General features: G+C 45.6%; 1 protein-coding gene across 4 annotated transcripts in view; it reads right to left on the minus strand.

Annotated features, from left to right (window-relative positions):
- Positions 1–1,825: 1,825 nt before the first annotated feature.
- The window catches only part of kmt2d (lysine (K)-specific methyltransferase 2D), a 29,521-nt gene continuing 11,460 nt past the window's right edge, over positions 1,826–19,886 (minus strand). For 3 of the 4 annotated variants that reach the window (XM_084554082.1, XM_084554081.1, XM_084554083.1), the window contains 27 exons: positions 19,386–19,624; positions 19,234–19,307; positions 18,917–18,967; positions 17,177–18,799; positions 16,921–17,097; positions 16,227–16,366; positions 14,255–15,999; positions 14,043–14,166; positions 13,277–13,358; positions 13,121–13,187; positions 12,778–13,010; positions 9,731–12,667; positions 9,493–9,642; positions 9,229–9,393; positions 8,981–9,128; positions 8,804–8,885; positions 8,528–8,700; positions 8,297–8,421; positions 8,070–8,205; positions 7,690–7,811; positions 6,212–7,595; positions 5,969–6,105; positions 5,729–5,859; positions 5,326–5,611; positions 5,143–5,216; positions 4,948–5,056; positions 1,826–4,845 (listed from right to left, as the gene is read on the minus strand). In XM_084554082.1, coding sequence (XP_084410208.1) covers positions 4,753–4,845; positions 4,948–5,056; positions 5,143–5,216; positions 5,326–5,611; positions 5,729–5,859; positions 5,969–6,105; positions 6,212–7,595; positions 7,690–7,811; positions 8,070–8,205; positions 8,297–8,421; positions 8,528–8,700; positions 8,804–8,885; positions 8,981–9,128; positions 9,229–9,393; positions 9,493–9,642; positions 9,731–12,667; positions 12,778–13,010; positions 13,121–13,187; positions 13,277–13,358; positions 14,043–14,166; positions 14,255–15,999; positions 16,227–16,366; positions 16,921–17,097; positions 17,177–18,799; positions 18,917–18,967; positions 19,234–19,307; positions 19,386–19,624 — 10,807 coding nt within the window. In that variant the 3' untranslated portion in view covers positions 1,826–4,752. The remainder of the gene's footprint in view (positions 4,846–4,947; positions 5,057–5,142; positions 5,217–5,325; positions 5,612–5,728; positions 5,860–5,968; positions 6,106–6,211; positions 7,596–7,689; positions 7,812–8,069; positions 8,206–8,296; positions 8,422–8,527; positions 8,701–8,803; positions 8,886–8,980; positions 9,129–9,228; positions 9,394–9,492; positions 9,643–9,730; positions 12,668–12,777; positions 13,011–13,120; positions 13,188–13,276; positions 13,359–14,042; positions 14,167–14,254; positions 16,000–16,226; positions 16,367–16,920; positions 17,098–17,176; positions 18,800–18,916; positions 18,968–19,233; positions 19,308–19,385; positions 19,625–19,886) is intronic. The other variant, XM_084554084.1, reaches the window with a different exon arrangement.

The following is a 19,886-nucleotide window of genomic DNA, read 5'->3' on the forward strand; positions in this document are numbered from 1 at the left end:
CTGATGGGTTCACATTCTTCTGTCGCCGTTTCTCTCCTGTTTGTCTTCCTTCTCCGCACATTCTACAGTTCGGTCTGTTTGTTCCTTTTGCTCTCTGTCACGAAGCCAGTTCTGGAGGATGAAAGAATATAGTTTGCTTTGCTGAGCTGATCGATATACAGTCTGCAAACCAATGATGCTTGACCTTTTCTTCCACGTCTCGTTTTTCTCCAAATGCACGAAGACGACAGTAGGAAGTCAGTTAAAGTTCAGACAGATGACTTTATCAGAGTAACTAGAAGCATAATTCAGTAGGTCGACGATGGACGTGTTGCCACATAATGCCACGGCTGCTGCCATTTATGTTGGCGTGGTTCACGTGACAAACTGGTTTCTCCTTGTTTAGAGTTGCGTAACTTTTTGTGAAACGCAAAGTGACAGTTAACCGATGCATTTCAGCTCACGGCCTTCATCTGGATCCTCCGTGTCGGTCTAATAGTTGCTGGAGTTTTGACGTCCTTATATCTCTTCTCCTCCACCACCGTGCTCGTCTGGAGCAGGTGAACTTGCGCCTAAAAATAACCAGTGCACCTCATGGAAGTTTGATGGTGGTTTTACTGTCTAAATGCTTTTGGGGCCCGTTGTATCGCAGTAGTTTGAAAGTCTTTCAAACTTTTAGATCAAAATTCCCTCATTGTGTTAGAACTGTCCTGTGCAGCTCTGTAAGAAAACAGACAAAAAAATAGAAAAGGCCTGAGTCTGATATTAATTAAACGTAAACTGTGGAACGTATTTATTCACAGATTGAGAGGTTTGTGGATCAGTATGAGCAAAAAAGAAAGACCACATCAGGTAGAAACTGTTTTAATATCCAAAACTACCTCCCTGATATTGTGCTGGTCTCCCTTGTGCCTCCAAAATCATCCTGACTTATCAGAGAATGGCCTTCTGAGGGTGTCCTGTGGTGTCTGGGAACAAGACATTAGTAGTAGGAGTCTTCTCTGGGTCTTATGGGTTGAGTGGAGGGGTCTCTGTGGATCGGGCTTGTTCCAGCGCATCCTAAAGATAACTAGTTTGGGATCTGGAGGCTGATTCTACACCTTGAGATAGTTTTTTTTTTATTATTATTATACAGTAGATGCTCCTGCAGTCTTTGTCTAGCAGCAGGCCGCATCACATCGGAAAGTGTCGTTGCCGTGTGGGTGGTAGTGTCTAAGTAACACCCACATGAATGCCAAGACCAAAAGTTTCCCAGCAGAAAGTTTCATTATAAGAAAAAGTACGACGTTTTTTAAGTCCTGTGACAGCGGTTTTAATTTTGAGGCTGACTGGTGTACACAGATCAGGCATAACATTATGACCACCTTCCTAATATTGTCTCCCTTGTGCCTCCAGAACAGTTGTGACTCATCAGAGAATGGACATGGGCCTTCTGAGGGTGTCCTGTGGGGTCTGGCATCACAATGTTGTTAGTGGGGGCCTCTGTGGATCATCCCACAGATACTTGATCAGTTTGGGATCTAGTGAATTTGGAGGCCAGGTCAACACCTTGTGCCGTTTTTCATGTTTTATTTTTTAGTTGTTCCTAAACTGTTTTTGTGTGTGTGCCTGTCAGGCTGCATCCTGCTGGGGATGGCTGCTGCCATCAAGGAGTTTCTCAGCAGTCACAAGATGGTCAATGTTATTCACTTCTCCTGTCAGTGGTTTTAATGTTGTGGCTGATTGGTGTGTATATATATATATATATAGTGTGTTCCAACATTATTAACCCCTCCAGGGTTTCCATCTGCTGTATGTATGACCACCTGCTTTAATCGTTCGTCGACGAGAGAAACCCGGGCACATATTTAAAATGCATTTTATTTTCCTTTACAAGAAACAAAAGCAGACAAAGAAATAAGATGAAGAGGAGGGGAAAGGGGAGTGGGGGGGGGGGGGAAACCAGTATATAAAGAGATGCAACCTCTGGCGTCCTGAAAAAAATATGTACAATTCAAAATAATATCCATACAAAACATGCCACATACAATAAAAATGATCATTATATTTATTCATATTCCCTAAAAGTATCTCTGCTGTACAGATGCGACATCTTTTTAAAAAGTAGGTGAGGTTAAAAAAAACCTTCGATTTGAGCGAAACTTTATTAAATTATAAGATATGCAGAGAACTTAAATTAAGATTCAGAGAAGTTAAAAATCATTTAGGCTAAAATCCAGTGAGCGGCTTAATGTCTCGTCATCCCTTGAAATAGAAACATACCAAAAAATATATATATATATATATATATATTTAGATATATATATCACTGCTTCGGATACTTGATCAATATCTACCACTTTAGAGAAGTTCTCTGTTATACTATGAGAGTGCAATTCATTACCAGGTTAAGTATGGGATTAACTTTGAGTATTACATCATAACATACATTAGGCCAAGGAACCATTTCACAAGGTTTACCAACACATTCACTTCTATAGGGAAGATAGAAAAAAGCAAAAAACACTAACAAGATTCTAGGGGATTCAAGATTTTCCATTCAAGACTATATTTAATCCAATTGTGACCGATTAAGGGACAGGTTTTGGTAATCAACAAGCAGTAGCATAAATAAAAAAGGAAAAAAGGAAAATGAACACAAACAAATATTACATAAATACAAATGCTATGCACCATTGTACTGCTGTATGCAAGAAGTGATTTTTTTTAATGTCTAATAAACGACTCTCTCCGCGTGAACCCAAACCTCGGTTCCTCAGTCTCGGTCGGAGAAGGCTTTTCCTCACACCTATTTTAACAAACTCTGAGCGCTTATAGCAAAAAACACTAATAGAAAAAACAGGTAAATGCAAAAAACACTCTGGTTCATATACATAAAGATATTAGTTTGCCATTTTACATATATTTATATTTATGTACAGCTTTATCTTTGTTAAAATGATATCCAGTGGTTGAATTTTTGTTTTTTCTCAATTTTATTTTTCTACACTTTTTGACTTTATTGATTACAAAGGGGGCTGGATAAAGAGTTACTGTCCCCCTAATGCATATACTATATTTACAGTTTGTACAACTTTGCATTTTTAAATCACGTGAGGTCTCAGGTTAAGGGGGAGGAGGAAACAAAAGTAGTATGGGAAGGTGGAGTTTTTAGCAAAGCTCCCTTTTAAAGACGTTTTTCACTCATCTTGCACAGAAATGAAAACAAAATGCCCTTTTTTTTTTCTCCAAATAAGTCATTCCCTGCCATCAGTTCAGCCTCGAGAAGACAGTACCAGCACTAGAAAAAGCACACTACAGGTGGAGGTGGGGGGGTGGGGGGGGGAGTAATAGAAACACTGCAGGCTGTACTCAGGCGGAGGAAGACTTACTACAGTAAAGTTTAACAACAGTCCTTTAAATAATACAGAGAGGAAGAGGCATGATTCAGAGTTTAAGGTTGTGAGATTTCGCCGGTGAATCCAAAAGCGTCAAATGGGGACAGCAGTAGTCATGCATCCACTGGCTCCTCGTCGACAAGCTGAACTTTCGGTTAATTCTTTATGCGAACCTTTCGAGCCGCTTCGCTCCGTCTCGAGCAACTCAAAATGTGGATGTTATTGTGCTTGCACACAGCTCCGAGCATGATTCTGAGATGCATAAATAAAAACGAAAACAAAAAAAAGAAAGCAAAGCTACATCAATAATCAATATCCAGGATGATTTGGTGGCATACAGGACACCCACTAAGCTTGATTGTGACTTTAATGCAATATCTTATCAAAACTGTCATATATTTCCTCTGTATAAATAATTCATGAATAATAATTATGTTGGCTCATTATTGTAAATCATCATCAGCATAGAGTAGATAGAGCAAACCTGCTGCTTAAGATTCCCTGCTTGTCCGAGAAGGCTAAGCCCATAAAAACAACCCCACCACCACTCCCGCCCCCCTTTACCCCCCAACAGAGTAAATTCCACAGTAGCAGTTAACAGTTTTTATACAAAGCAGTCGCTTCCCGCTAAAATCAGTGAGGTAGACTGGGTCCAACTAACCCACCCTGGGACTCCACACAGTCAAAACATCTGGTGCCAGTGGAGCCACAGATCAATAAGCATCTCAAATTGTACATGTTTTTCGTTTTGTTTTCCCATCCATCACGTGTAGTCCTTATACACACGGAGCCACATCAAGATTGTCTAGCTAGCCAATATCTGTGTTGTCGTCGAGAGACTTGATGGAAAAGTGCCTTTTTTTTTTTTTTTCTTTCTGGGAGGTGAGGGGGAGGTGTGGTCAGGCGGGACAGGAAATAGGTCCGGCTTAAAATGCATCCTTAGTTCGTTCTTAGTATCTTAAAATGGCTTTTTGTCGTAGCTCCAGGCGAGCTCTGCACTACGAGTACTGATATCAGAGGGTCAGAATCATTTGGTAGATGTTGAGGATTGTTTTCCAGCCACTGTAAGCTTATTGAGAATAGAATAGTTCGAAGGGGGGGGGAGAGGGAGGGGTTTTAGCTGAGGGAAGGGTGATTCACTAGTCCGAACGTGAAAGTTAGTCCCGCCATCAAGCTGCTGCTGATGCATGGTGGTCGGTTGCTTCTATTGATTAATGCTCTTCAGACCTTTGGCTACAGGCGTCGACAGTTCAGTCTTTCAACAGCGGAGGCCAGCCTTCCTCCATTTCTTTCGGAAACAGCTTATGCACTGGCTATGTAGGATTCAAAGGCTTTGGCGCAGGAGTGTTTCTGGTACCAGCGAGAGGGCAGTTCTCCACTTCCTTCTTCCTTCTGGTTAGTTCATCCACTTTCTGCAGTTCCAAGCACCACAATGGCAAGGGATCTTGTGCTGATCGTCCTCAAAATCGAACTGGTAGTCGTACGTCAGCTGGAATTGGAAACGGAGAGCGTTAGAAGCTGCTTTTTAAAAACTGGCAGAGGTAAGTACATTGTAAGGGTAAAGAGTGGTCAGTTTTCTAATGCACCGCACCTCCTCTCCTTTAGGGATCCTGCGGCTGGAAATGATGATAATCTTGTCTTCCTTGTCAAATGTTACCACCTCAGCAACGCAGTTGGGAGCACAGGAATGGTTGACATAGCTGGGAAAGAGAATAAAAGCGTCAATCAGAAACATAACAGACTCTAGGGTTAACGATGACGTAAACATTTACAAACCAACACTTACCGAGCTGGGCCACCGGTCAGAGTGGCATCAATCACCTGCTCGTTGTTGATGCGGAACATGTAGATGCCCCGGTTCTAAGGAAAGGGAAAACAGACCTTAATATACACTTTTAAGTTGTGTACATACATTTTACAGATTTCATTGGTTAATTGGTTCTTATTGGTTCCTCTAACTGTGCAGCACCTGCGACTCGTAGATCTTCTCCCGGCGGTTGGCCACCTCGTTGCGTATGACGGTTCCAATGTACTCAATGACCATGGTGTGCTTCTCCAGGTCCTTCGCAGCATACAACCCCAGGCCCTGGATGCGCGACCGGGCCAGATACACGTTGTTCTTCCACTCGGTCTTCAGGCGCCGATACTGGGAGGACTTGGAGTGGACGAACTGCTTGCTGTACGGTGTGTTGAGCTCCCCAGTGAAGGTACTCTGGTAGGCCTTTGACACGCTGGTGCTGTTTAGAGTGTGAGGCCTTGAGACAAAGTAAAGAAGATGTGAAGAGTGTGTCAGCAACATATATGCATAAAAAGATTTATTTTAGCCTCTTTAACAATGCTTCTCGAGGCTTATTTCTAAAATGACACCTTACCTTTTGCACTGTGTGGGGACCTTGGGCTCAGAGCGAGCAGAGCCAGTGGGGTTTATCATGAGAGGAAGCTCCATCAGAGGGTGTCGGCCATATCGGAACTGGTAGTTCTGGCAGTTCTCCACTCCCGGCAACTACACACAACACAACAAACACGAATCAAGTTAATCGTGTGCTTCTGTGTAGAGTAAACCAGACAAAATAAATGGGAATCAATGAGCTAGCTCTTTTTCCAAGTCTTACCGATTCAGTGATTCGCATGACAGCATGGATTGTGAGGCCGTACATCTCCTCTCCCTTCAGATGTTCGGTGAATAGCTTCAACATGGATGATTCATCTCTGAGTTTAGCCACCTGCTGAACCACCCGGTCCCAGATCCCTAGAGACAAAGACAGGGAATTAAAATTAGCCACGAGATTTATTTGAATAGTGGAAAATACAATACAAAGACGGCACATGACATGAGGAGAGATCAGTGTTCCTACCTTCCGGAGTAGAGTCGCGATACTGTAAATCCTCCATGCCGTACTCCAGAACACGCACCTCAAAGAGAGGGCGGCCTTCGTCTTCACTGATGCGGCAGCGGTAGCGACAGCGTTTGTTGGGCACGCGCGTGCTCCAGTAGATGCGCGTGGCTTCATAACCAACGGGGAAGATGGCAGTGGCAGAGTGGAAGTTGGCCATTTGCGAAGGCAACAACTGGCCGATAGCGTGAAAGATGAGACCACCGACACGGAAAAGATGGATACGGTCACCTCGCTGTAAGATGCTGGCAATCTGCTTCACCTCATCGCGCTCAATGTAGACGCGGCGTAACACAGCAAACGTACTGAGCTCATTGTCACTGGGGCCCTTCAGCTTATGCTGGGTGCACAACATGGTCTTATCCTTGAAGAACATGCAGCGTGCCCGAATAGCACAGGCAAAGTGGTAGACATTCGGGCAGCGCAGTCTGCTGCAGCTGTTGGTGGCACCGGTTTTCTGGCAGAACGCACAAAGAGTCCGCAGTCCACGGCGCAGGGCCACCTCCACGTTGATCAGGGCACCTCCTTGTGTCTCATACACCTCCGTGGACCACAGAGCACAATTAAGATGCACCCACAGGTCCACGTCGATGTTAAGCAAACGAGCAGGTCCGTCCGTGGCGCCGTCGCCTTCCTCGTGGCAGAAGCAGCACTTGCGTTTATCTCGCGGCAGCCTTTCTGGCCGAAGAGTAATGCGCAGGCGTTCCATCAGCTCGGACACTTCGCGGCTGCTTTCTTTCTTAGAGCCGCCCTTCCGTATCGAGATGACGATCTGAAGACGCTTCCAGCGAATCCCCTTCCATTTTTTCACTTTGGGGTGCACCACCTCCTCATCAGGTGAGAGAGGCCTGCGTTGCTTCACAGCCTTCGGGGAAGACTCCATGGTGCTGGGAGAATCTTTAGGAGGCTGAGCTGGATCAGGGACCAAGTCTTCCTCCTCCTTTATAACAGGACTCAGGCGATCTTCAGCAGGAACCGTAGGCTCAGGCTCTGCAGAGACTGCTGCTGGATCAGCGACCGACTCTGGAGCAGCAACTTCAGACTCGGGTGCATCGGTGACATCAGCTGGTTGAGCGGCATCAGCAGGAGGACAAACATCTGGTTCCGGCTCCGTCTTGGTTTGGACATTGGTGGGACTGGAGGGAGCGGGGGACGGTGAAGCTGATTTTTTAGGAGGTTCAGCTTCGCTAGTTGTAACTGGGAGAGATGGTGGAGGTTGAGGAGGAGACGGTGATGGGGGTGGAGATTCTTCGACTGGTATAACAGGAAGGTGGCGCACATCCAAATCGTTTACATTGGTTGTGTAACAGTGCTGGACTGGTTTGTCTTCTTTCTCGGGGAATTCCTGAGAGAAAAACGCACATATGAGCACTACAGCTTTCGAGGCTCAAAAATGAAAAATAATTCACACAGTTCTAAATAGATCTGTAGTTACCAACCTGTTTAATGAGTGCCAGAATGTCCACTTGTTTCTTCAATGTACAGCCAGGTAGAGACACATCAAACTGCCTCAACCACTCATCCTGACCAGGTGATGGACTGTCCTTTGAACAGAGTGCCCCTGAGAAACATGACCCCCCTCATTAGTCTTATGGATTAACAATTGTCTGAGAGCAATTTTAGTGAAGTCACTCCATTACAATAACTTTATTCTATTCAACAAATACGCTCAAACTATGTTAAGGGAAGACAAATACGCACGGAAGCTGATTAGATGAGGCAGGCGATTTAAGAAAATCTCTCGACACAGATTTGTTTACAATACTATCCCAAAAACACATCTGGACAATCCAAATGCAACAAACAGCTTTGTGCCTACCTGACTGGCCGGGTCCTTTCCCAGGCCCGTCTCCTCCAGGCATGTCAGGGTTTTGGGGAGGGAAAGTGACCTCATAAGAACCTGGCATCCTGATGTTAAGCAGCTGGGCCATGGCCATCATCACGTGATTCAGTCTCTGGAAATAAAGTCAGTTTAATATTCTGTTAATATTTAGCGTTAAAATAAATAAAATAAAAATAAATACAATCTCATCGTAGCGTAAATACCTTTGCTGCAGCAGACGTCATTGAAAAGGTAACAGACACCTCATTGCTTTTGTCCTTGTCCCAGTGGTTGGATGTTGAAACCACCTTGCTGTCAGCTGCTTCAGTTGGTTTATTTTCTGGGAATGCTACAAGAAAATGTGCAATCGTTTGACCTTTGTTTGTTAGCATTTTAGCAAGCGTTAAAAAGAACACACAAATGGATTTAAAGGTATGTTCTGTTGTGTGTAATACCTGGGATGGCAGTGCGAGGTATTAAGGGTATGATGGGGGATATTGCCCTCTCCGTCTCCTCCTCTTTAGGTTCCCGAAGGTGAGGGAAACGTGGCGTTTCATCTCCTACATTACTCTCAGGGGATGACGCAGGGATGATGCTTTCTGGAGCATCCTCATCATCACTCTCCATCCTGATTAAAAAAATTAAAAAAAAGGCATTTTTCCACATTTATAGACACTTAACAAGAGTTTTCTTGTATTTTGACAAAACACTCAAAAATTGCTCTCTTGTACCTGATGTCTTCATTTTGGTTATGTGGTGGGGTGGGAAGAGCAGCCAGAATGTCAACACTCTTTACCTCCTCTGTAACAGAATCTGCAGAAAATAAATATATAGTTATAGTACCATGCATTTAGAACCTGATGACTGTATTACTGCAACTACTGATTAAATATATGTTATCCGTTTACCCATTGGCTCCTCTGCCGTCTCTGTGTCTTTCTGACGCCCAGAAATGTCTTCCCCAGGAGTCACTCCATTCAGCAGCTTGTGTTGCACGGATGGTGGAGGAGTAGGTGGCAGGGAAGATGGAGGTGTTGGGGGATTGCTGAGGTTGCTCTTTAAAAAGACAAACAATATGCTCTTGAGTTTTGGGAAAATTCTAAGTAACATTAAACCACAACCAAACTCTGACAGTACACATGCAGCTTAGTTATACCTTAGTAAGTAACTGGGAGTAGTAGTCTGGGATATTGTCCAGCACTGCATTTCCAAATGATCCTTTGAGCTGTGCTTTGCCATTGGCTGGGCTGCTTCCAAAAGGGGCAAAGAGATCCAGACTGGCAGTGATTGAGGGCTCCATCAGGGGCAGCAGAGAGAGACCCTGGAAGGCAAATGTCCATTAATGAATATAATGAAGAATCACTCAAAACATCACTGGCAAAAGTTATTTAGAACATTAATTTTTTTGCCATCCTTTTACCTGTTTGAGTTGTTTTATCAGGGCTTCGGCACTTTTTCCAACTTCTTCCTTTTTATTCTTCTTCCGTGAGTTAGGCCCTCTGTCTCCAGTTGCCTTATTAGTGCGCTTTGGTTTTTGTACAGGAGCCCTTTTTGTAATAGACTGCAAATCCTGTAAAGGTTGAGAAAGTGAAAAAAAACGTTTTCCAAACAAATCAACACAAAGGCAAAAATAATTAATGCGCTTAAGAAAAACATACCTCCATATTTCGTGGAGTCCCTTGAAGTTTTTGCTCAAGCATTGCCAGTTTGCTGTTGATGTGACCATTGATCTCGTTGTGGATGCCTTCTGAAGGCCTCTGAGCACCCATCTGAAGGTTCTTGGTTCTTAGGAGTTTCTGTAGAAGTTGTTGTCCAGTCTCAGATCTAGGACCTTGAGTCCCAGGGTCTCTAGCCATGTTTGCAGCATTAACACCACCAGTGTTGTTCCCAGAGGTAATCATCTCACCAGTTGCTTCTCGCTTTATAGCCCCAGGATGAGCTTGTGGTGCACTGTCGCACTGAAACTCTCTTGGTTCCTGTTTTATGTTCTGTATTGTCATTTTGCATATCTCCCCCTGTTGTGCATGTGAAACATGCCCTTCTGTAACCTGCTGCAACGGCTGCTGAACATTCATGCCTTTCTGTGGGCCATTAGGTATAACTGATGCTGTCAGAGATGTTTCATTGCCTGACATCTGAGTTTCTATTTTGAGTCCTGGACAACCAAGAGGACTCTTGGCTCCAGGTGACCTGAGAGGAGACGCCTTAACTTGGCTGTATGGACTCCCCCTTCCTGCCCTACTGTCAGCTATAGAAGGTGAGGAGATATGGGATGAATGAGGAGAGGCTGGGTGGGCTGGGCTCATGCCAAAGGGACCTCTCGGAGAATATGCATGGGATGGAGAGCCCGGCACACGCCCTGCTGCAGCTGCCATTAGTGCTTGTTGTTGGTTCTGGTTGGGAGTAGGTGGACGCATCCCCATACCTTGATTAAATGCATGCCTTTGTGGATCTCCAGGAGAGTGGGGTACCGGCTGACGTGGAGATGCTGGCCTCACCATACGACCTTGGTCCATAGGGGAACGTGGCACTGGTACCTGGCCTCTCATAATATGTTGCTGCATCATCTCCCCTACTTGTGGCTGTTGTTGTCCAGGAACCATCAGCCCTTGCTGTATTTGAGGGGCAACACCGGGTTGTTGGCCCAACATGCCTGGCTGCTGCTGACTGCCCACTGGTCCCTGATTCCCCATCGCTCCATATGGCATCTGATGGCCTTCCATCCCAGGCATCTGTTGCCCAACCTGTGGCCTCAACTGACCTTGTTGGCCTGGACCAATGGACATTCGCAGCATCTGTCCCTGCTGGAGCTGCCTCTGTGCAATCATGGCCTGAATGTGCTGTATCTGCTGGTTAGGAGGAAGATTGCGGAGCTGAGGATTCTGAGCAATAATAGCCTGGATGTTTATAGGCGCGCGGATCTGGCCTGGTGGAACCCCGGGTCTTTGTACCATCATCCCTTGTTGCTGGGCTCTTATCATGCCAAGCATGGCCTGTTGTTTCTGCTGCTGAGCCATCAGGGCTTGCTGTTGTGGACTGGGGCCCATCACAACAGATTGTTGCAGGCCAGGATGGTTCTGGCCCATAATCTGCTGCTGTGTGGTGGGATCCTGAGATTGTTGATTTTGTTGTTGTTGTTGTTGTTGTTGACCTAAGAAATCAATTGGTTTCGCTTCCTCTTTAATAGTCATTAAACTGGGCTTGTCAGCACTGAGGGAACCTTGCCTCTGGAGAGTGAGTGGATGTTGTTGTTGTTGCTGAAGCTGGTTTCCAACCAAACCTGTTTGCTGATCATGTACAGGCTGAGGATTTGACTGTTGCTGCTGGGTTATATAAACCTGGTTTTGGTGCTGCTGCTGCTGCTGCTGCTGCTGTTGTTGTTGTAACTGTTGTTGTCCCAGGTCAGATTGATGATCATTTGCAGAACCTAAATGGGACATCTGATTGGGAGTAGAGGGTCCACTGTGCTGTGGTGGCGTTCTTGAATCAGGGCTGAGGAGACCTCCTTCTTTGGGTCCTGAGTTTTGGCTGTCTGCAGATCCCTGTGGTTGGGGTGTGTTACTTCCTGCTGAAGGCGAGGTGCCCATCTGTGGGGTAGAAGGTTGGGAGAGTCCTCCTTGTTCTTGGCTAGACTGACTTATCAACTGTGTTTGCTGTCTTTGCTGTGTCATTTGTTGCTGCTGAAGGTGAGCTAAATTTTTGGCAACATTTTGCTGCTGCTGCTGAGATGCAAGCATGCGTTGGGCCAGAATGTTCTGTTGTTGTGGCGTCAATTGGGGCTGGGGTCCCCTAAGGCCAGGGTGACCTGGAGATCCAACCACACCCTGCTGAGCCATCATCAGTTGAGGCCTTTGTTGTTGTGATGGTGCAACTGGCTGATTCCCCATAATCCCTGGTTGAGCTGCCATCATAGCTTGAGCATGGTTAATGGGCTGTCCTCCAACAAGGTTCTGTGATGGTGGAACCACAGACTGTCCCCCAACCATTCCATGGGGGACCATGTTCTGCTGATTAGCCTGATTGGCTATCATTCCCTGTTGAGTGTTTGCTTGTTGTTGGGCCATAACTTGGTTCCCCATCATACCAGACTGTGGTTGAGTGATTAAACCAGGCTGTTGACCTGGGTGTGGCATTGGTTGCTGGCCCATCATCGCCTGTTGTTGTTGTTGTTGTTGGAGCTTTGCCATCTGCATCCTATGCTGAAGCTGTCTTTCTTGAAGAAGCCTGGGGTCTGCACCTTGTATTCCAGGCCCCTGTGGGAAGAATCCTGCTGGAGCACCAGGAGGAGCTGGGGCCCTGGCACCAAGAGCTGCAGGATGCTGTGGTTGGGCTCCAGGTATAAAAGGCTGCCCTTGGGGCATCCTGACCGGCATTCCACCCTGGGGCATCATGCCAGGGTGCTGGCCCATTACTGGTGTTCCCTGCTGGCCCATCATCATCTGGTTGGGAACCTTGGGAAACATGTGAGAGGGCCCACCCTGTGCTGAATGGCCTGGGGTAAGAAGACCGGAGCCTTGCTGATGCTGCTGATGCTGCTGCTGCTTGCTTCTGTACTCCGCAATAAGATTGGTGTGCTCCTTCTGTTGCTTGCGCACCTAGCAAAGAATATTTATAAACATATATCAATTAAAATGACAGAAACCCTTACTGTGAAATACAAGATTTTCAAGATCAGTAGTATTCCGTTTCTATAAAATCTACACACCTGGTCAAGCTGTTTCTGAATTTTGCTTTGCTCTTCTGTAACCAACTTCAGTTTCTCTGCATCTGCCTCAGCAAACTCTCTGCCAGCTTTCTTAGCAGTACGTTGCTTAGCGCACAGTGCCTTGCGTGATTTACGGTGAACTCCAATCTGTTCCTCCAAAAATTTCAACTGCATTTGTAGTAATTGCTGGGTATGAAGAAGCCATTCTTCATACTGGTGCTGTTCTGCATCATCTGTAACAGAAAAGGAAAACTTAAGCCATCCACAGAAGAAGATGGGGATAGCAACATAACATCTTTCCATATATTCACTGCTAACAACAGGGAATAAAGGTAAAACATACTGATGATTCCTTGCACAAACTGGGGAGGATTAGGCCTTGGGTGGGTAGGATCACTTGTTTCTCCCTCCTAAACACAAGAAGAAAGTATTTAGATAACTCATGAAAGAAATCACAATTAAATTAAATTGACCATTTCTAACATGTGAGAGAGCTTACCTTTTGAGGTCCCGTTGTATGTTGACCTGGATCTGTGGGAGGGGCAGAGGCCAGCCTCTGAGCAAGCAAAGACACCTGTTGCCTAAAGAGAAAGCAAAACATAAAACTGTAAGAACAGTTTATTTACAACAGTGGTATGTGGTTCCCCTACTATTGTTGTGCCACATGCCCAAAGTAAAACACAGATAACTCTCGAAAAGGAATGCTGAAGTATTAATCTTGTTAACAGTGTTTATAAAGAGCCAGGGTTTGTACTGAATACTGTGCAAGAGCTGGTGTCAGAAATAAACTAAATGTACTACTAAAGAATCTCAGAATGAACTGCCAACATATGAGTAGTTATGAGTTGACTAAATGTTGTTTGTACATTTTAACAGTGCTGTCATTCAATGTACAATCTAAAAGTGTTGATGCAATGACTGTCTGAGACTACAAGACTTTAAACTGAATGAAACCAAATTAAGTTACATGTCACTTCTAATACACTATCCACACCTGGAAAAACTATTTTAAAAGAATCCTAAAATAATGACCTACTGGTCAAACTCACAGCTATTTTTGGTTGCCTTCCTCTTACTTTATTTTCTTGCAGGGGTATGAGCATGCTCCGCAGTGAGACAGCATGATGTTTTGTGTATATATTAAAAAAAAGCTAAACATTTACCCAAAATCTTATTTTTTAAATACGAAAACAGTTAAAGGATCATACGGGCAAAAAATTCTAAAATAAAACACAAAGTGTCCAAACCATATTTAACCAATGTACCTGTTAATGCCAGGAGAAACCACCATTGGATCTTGTGCCAACACTCTCTTTATACCCTTTAGTGCCACCATCTTTGCCTTGGCGATGGGATCCATGATGTCATCAGTAGCAAATTTGTCCAAATCTGCAATAATAGAACAAGTTTGATGAGAGTATATGAAAAAAACAAAACATTGGATACTGTTGTGACCGTGACCAGCCACGGTGCTTACCTTTATCTGGGAAGAAACTGTTGGCAAGGGGTGCTTGTTTTACCACTGGTTGCTGCTGTGTTTGATGACTGACACCGGCATGGATTCCTGGCTGTCCTGTCCTCATCATGGCTTGCTGTTGGGCCATGGTCATGTGAGGTTGAGGTACCATTCCAGGTCCCATAAGCCTTTGTTGTTGTTGCAACATGTGTGGAGCACGAGGACCCATTCCTGGCTGAGCCATCATTCCTTGAGGTGGTGGACGATGATGGTGTGGCAGCATTATTTGCTGTTGTGTCTGTGGGTTTGGATGTTGATTTGGGAGGCCAGGAAAATTGACCTGGTGAAGCGAACTGAGCTGTTGCTGTTTCTGTAGTTCTTTCTTCTCATGTTCCAGCAGATCTTGTATTAAAAGAGGGAGTTCGCCATCTAAGGAGCTCTCTACCTTTGCCAAATCTACAGCAGGGGAGTGTTGCCCCCCTACATCAGGTAGCCCTAGCGTATCATCACCAATGTCTCCATGTGAAGCAGCTGGAGGAAAAGGTAATGCATCAGCTTGGCCTGGCAATGGGTATGGAAGTCCTCCTAATCGAACAGAACTGAGTGACGCTGACGGATTTTCTGTTTGTGCAGTTTTGGCTGTTGGTGTGGTCCCACCAAGAAGCATCGACACTGCCTCTCCCATTTCATCTTTCACCACCGTTTGTCCTGGCTGCAGACTTTTGTCTTCTATTTTGACTTTGGAGATATCAGCAGTTTCTGCAGAGACTGGCAGTTTGGTAGCAGAACCTTGAGCAGTAGCAGGGACTGCTGTGAGAGACTTCTCTCCCGTCTCCACCTTGGCTTTTGCTTCCACTTTAACATGTGCAGATCCAGAAGAAGATGAGGGTGCTTCACTTTCTGCTTCCACAAGCCGAAGCTGGTCTGAGAAGACATCTTTAGGGTCTCCTTGGTCCAGTTCAGGGTCAGTGTAAGCCAGCAGGTCAAACTCATCACTGTTAAGCAGGTCATCTAGATGTGGATCATTGGTTTCAAGGTTGTCCAGGTTGCCCAAGTCATCATCGCCTTTATCAGGGTCCAAGTCAAGAGCTAAATCATCCTCATCCTCTACACCTCCATCTCCTGGAGCTTCCCCCAGTCCCTCAAGGTCGGGCTCTGGCAGTTCCTCACTGCTCTCTACGGTTGCAGGCTGGGGCTCTGAGACAAGGCCTGGTTGTGAAAGTCGATGCTGCTGAGTACTAGGAGTGTTTGGTGTGGAGGAAGCTGGCTGATGTTGCAAGTGGGGCTGCTGTATTACTGAACCTGCAGACTGCTGAGGCAATAAAACTGATAGTCCGCCCTGTGGTAACCCCATTTGTGAGTCACTGCCTCTCTCTGTTTGAATACCACCTGGATGTTGCTGAACATAAGATGCTGCCATCTCTTGCTGCGTGACAAAGAGACGTGGTCTAGGCTGGAGTCCACGGGGCATGAACTGTGGCCGTAGGGGTACCCTTTGTGAGTTGTGTCTTAATTCAATGAACTGTTGAGGGGGTCCTTGAGCCAGTGGCTGCATGGTCTCTCCTCCATGTCCTGGCATCATGTTGTGAGGGTTACCCATGCCTTCCATACCCTGCATATTGATAGCAGGGTTAAGATTGTGCCTTATGCCCACAGTCTCCATGCCAGGCTGGGGGAACCTCCTTGGACCTGGAGCCTGGCCCTGCCATTGAGGAGGGAATGGTGGACGGGCAAACATGCCTTGAGGTCTTGTCGGCCCTGGTAGCCTAAATAACAGATACAAAAATACAAAATATATAAATTTATACACTTCAATTAAGAGTGAATGATAATAATAGGATAGAATAATAATGTTGTATATTAGTTTTAAACACAAAGGTACTTTTTGGTGCCAATTCTTTAGGGTCATGGGATTGTTTCTGACAAAGGTGTGATCATGGGCTCATTACATTGTAGAACATTACTAGGAAGTGTTCTTCAATTAACTGCTTGCCTTAGTGCGCTAGGATCCACAACAGCAGGGGTTCCCGTAGGTGGTGGGCGAATGAGCTTATCATCCATGCCTCCTGCAGCCATTGGCATCTTCCCTGCCATAGAAGCCTGAGCTCCAGAAGTAGTAGCAGCAACTCGATCCTAAAGGGAGAAATAACAGAAAAAATAAGTCAATGTACAAGGATGCAAATTTTAAGCAAGTTCTTTGAGCAGTAGTCGGCCATGTTAGCAATTAATCAGTCAATCGTTAAAATAAATCAAATACAGTGGCAATTACTGTGTGAAATTTAAAATTTCAATGAACGTAACTGGTATTTTTCAAAATTTCTATTTGGAACTTAATTCATCTCTTCACAGAGACATCATATTGGCTTCACATAAAACAGACTGCACATCTGATCTTCACGAGGGATTTACTTGTTCACTGTAGTAAGCCCAGCTGCTTGAAACAGCTGCTCAACTTTAACAAATAAAGTCACTCCAATTTATCAATCCAGGAAAACTGCCACCACTAACAGCTGTTATTAGTCTGACAGGGAGCATAACTGAGCCACTTGATCAGTTTTAGTTTAAATTTCTTTTTCATAAATCATGTTGCAAAACATATACGTATTACAAAGACCCAAACTGGAATTGTCACAATGTTGGCAAGATGTTAAATTTGTAATTTTGATGCCACACAGCTCAATGTGTACCTGTGGATAAGGTGGTGGCGCTCTGTGGGCTTTATCTTGTTGAAATGCTCCCATCTCTCCTCCAGACCAACCAGGAGATGCACTACCAACAGCAGCGGCGGCAGCAGCCTCCTTCTCTTGTCTCATGGAGTTTCTCTGCATTTGTTGTCTAATTAAGAATTCCCTCAGTCTCTGACGCTGAAAACCAAAACAGAGTGATCAGCAAAACATTTTAGAGGCGCATAGAATTACTATTTAGTGGCTAATATTTGAATACCTGTCTGTGCTTCTCCAGCTCAGATGGGCTAAGCCCTACTAATGAAGGGTCCTGCACTGCTGAAATGTCAGACATTTCCTGAGTGCCTGGCAAAGGTGGCTGATGAGGTATATCTGGAGGGTGAACAGCTGGTAAATCTTGAGATCCAGAAGGAGGTGGCACCCGGGAGCTGAGGTTGTCTCCTCCCAAAGTCAACTGAGTTTGTGGCTGTGGTTGCTGAAGCTGACATTGTACCATCTGAGTCTGCTGTTGGTTTATTTGTAAGCCTCCCGTGTTGGAGTTGCGGCTGAAAGTAGGGGGTGCCGATGGTTTACCAGAGAGAGGATCCCCTATAGAACTGTTGGTGGGATGGCCTGGAGATGGGTGGTTGGGATGAGGTGAAGTTTTGTAACTTGTTGTTCCATCGGGAGCAAGCGGAGTGCGAGGGGGTTTGTGGATAGTAGCAAAAGGGTCTCTAGATTGTGGCCTTGAAGGTGGTTGCGAACAAGGGTCTGGAGATTGAAAACGAGGAGTTGCAGGAGACTGGACAGAGTAAGCATCATTGGACAGGCCACCAGGAGTATGGGGAGACTGACAGCTGCCCTGGGACTGTGGGCTAGAGGGCACTCTAGGACATTGTTCTTGTTGAGTTACAGAGTGCCTCTGGGGTCCAAGAGAACAACTGTCACCGGACTGCGGTCTGGGAGTTAGTGATGGGTGAGTGTGGGGATCCGAGAAGGTGTGGGAGGGAGACTGCCTGTAGCCTTCAGAATGATGACTAGGGGAAGCTCCAGGATGAAGTGCTCCTCCCTCCCCTTGGTGCATTCGTGGCGTCATAGGTGCTTTGAATAAACCATCCCCACAGTCCATCATCCCGGCAGGGGAGCCGGTGGACATCTCAGGTCTTCCAACTGCAGAGCGTGGAGAAGGGGCACTCATATCAGCCCTGTACTGCCCCGAGCTCACAGGTGAGGAAGCCACAGCAGAGTGTGATGGGGATGAACCATATTCTGATCTTCCCATCCCCTGCTGGGTTCTGAAAGGGTCTCCATAGTGAGTATTATGGGATGGAGAGAAGATGGGTGACTCCCCAAGCCCTCTCGAATGAGGACTTTCTGGAGGTCCTAGGGACTCCTGAGAGCCTTGCTGGGATGGTGGTAGATGACCTTGTTGTTGTTGCAGCTGTGATCTAAAGTAGGGGTCAACCTGCTGAGCCCGTCTGGGAGTTCCAGGAGTTCCTGGTTGCATGTCAAATGGGCCAAGACTGGCTGGCCTTCCCTGAGGAGGACCCTGCGGGCCGGAAGCAGAATAACCTGAGGAAGAGGCGTGTAAAGGACTGGCCCCAGCATGAGAAAAAGGTGTGGCTGGGTGTGAGTGAGAATGAGGTGACTGAGGAGGAAGCTTGGCCAAAGGATCTGTCCGGATATCAGCAGACAATGGGGTCTTAACAGGTCCATCAGAGAAAAACACAGAAGATGATCCTGAATCAGGAGGGAATGGAAATGGGCTTTCTGCAGAGCTGGGTTGGGAAGAGATTGATGTGGAGCCTGAAGGTGGAGGGATCTGGAGGTGTAAACTCGGTCGTTCTCCCTTTGCACGTCCTGGCTCTGTCTTGACTGGCCTGCACACCTGACTCTCTGCCTGCTGTGAGAGGGAACGAGGAGAATACAGGTGAAACATTAATAATCTGGGCCAGACCTCCAACAGGTACCATCTTACTAAATACAATATAATACAAAATGAAGCTCATGTTTAACTCACCTTCTGTGCCTTGTTGATCCTCTGAGCTGCTCGGTTATCTTTGGCTTTTTGCTACAAAAAAGAAAAGACATCAATATAAATTCTGACTTGATGTGATGCGCAGTAAAACTATTACTATTTTTATTCAACTGCAGACCATACATGCAAATAAATGAAATGACTGAAAAGACTTTACATAACAGTTTGCTTTATTTTCACATTTGGCATTTCTCCAAACACGTGAAAATATGACCTAATACACAGCCTCCATATCTAGAGTTTTAGATACGTGTTATTATATGAATCAATCTTTAAAAAAAACAAAACTGATAACCTACCAAATATGGAACCTTGTCAGCAGCCGACACTTTCCTCCAGATCTTCATGATCTGCTTACAGCGACTAGCCCAGTCTGTAATAAGAGAAATAATTAGCATTTATTCTAAAACAGTGATACAAACCTCACCCATTAACCTTCCTCCTAACTAACCTGGGTAGTCCTGTTTGAGAGTGGGGAAGTTGGTGTTGGCATAAAGAACAGGGGAAATGGTTGAGAGCTCCCCCAGCTCCTCATCTTTTTCCCACCGCTGGAGACTGCGCTGGTTGTAGGACAGCCCATCACCCTCTGCTTCTGTAGGGGTTGGAGGTGAGGAAGGGGTTGCTGGGGTAGAGGGAGTGGCCCAGGGGCTCTCTTCACCCCCATCCGGACTGAACAGGCCCCCTCGGTCTCTGTACAACATATGAGAGAGTACTTCATTTTTTGCAAAAAATAAAGGGCATACATGTGTAAACATCAAAACAGCCTACTGGGGAATTTAAGGAAAACTAGCAGCATTTGTTGGTTGCCATCAATATTCAAACTTGGCCTCTCCTCCCCAGCTCAATAAGCAAGAGAGCAGGGGTGGACGAGAAAGCAGAAGCAGCATTTAGAAAGAAACGAAGAACAAAAAAAGAACAAAACTGTGGACTCGAAATATAAAACACCTTTTCT

This window comes from Chelon labrosus, assembly GCF_963514085.1.
Source record: "Chelon labrosus genome assembly, chromosome: 10".
NCBI classification, from domain to species: Eukaryota; Metazoa; Chordata; class Actinopteri; order Mugiliformes; family Mugilidae; genus Chelon; species Chelon labrosus.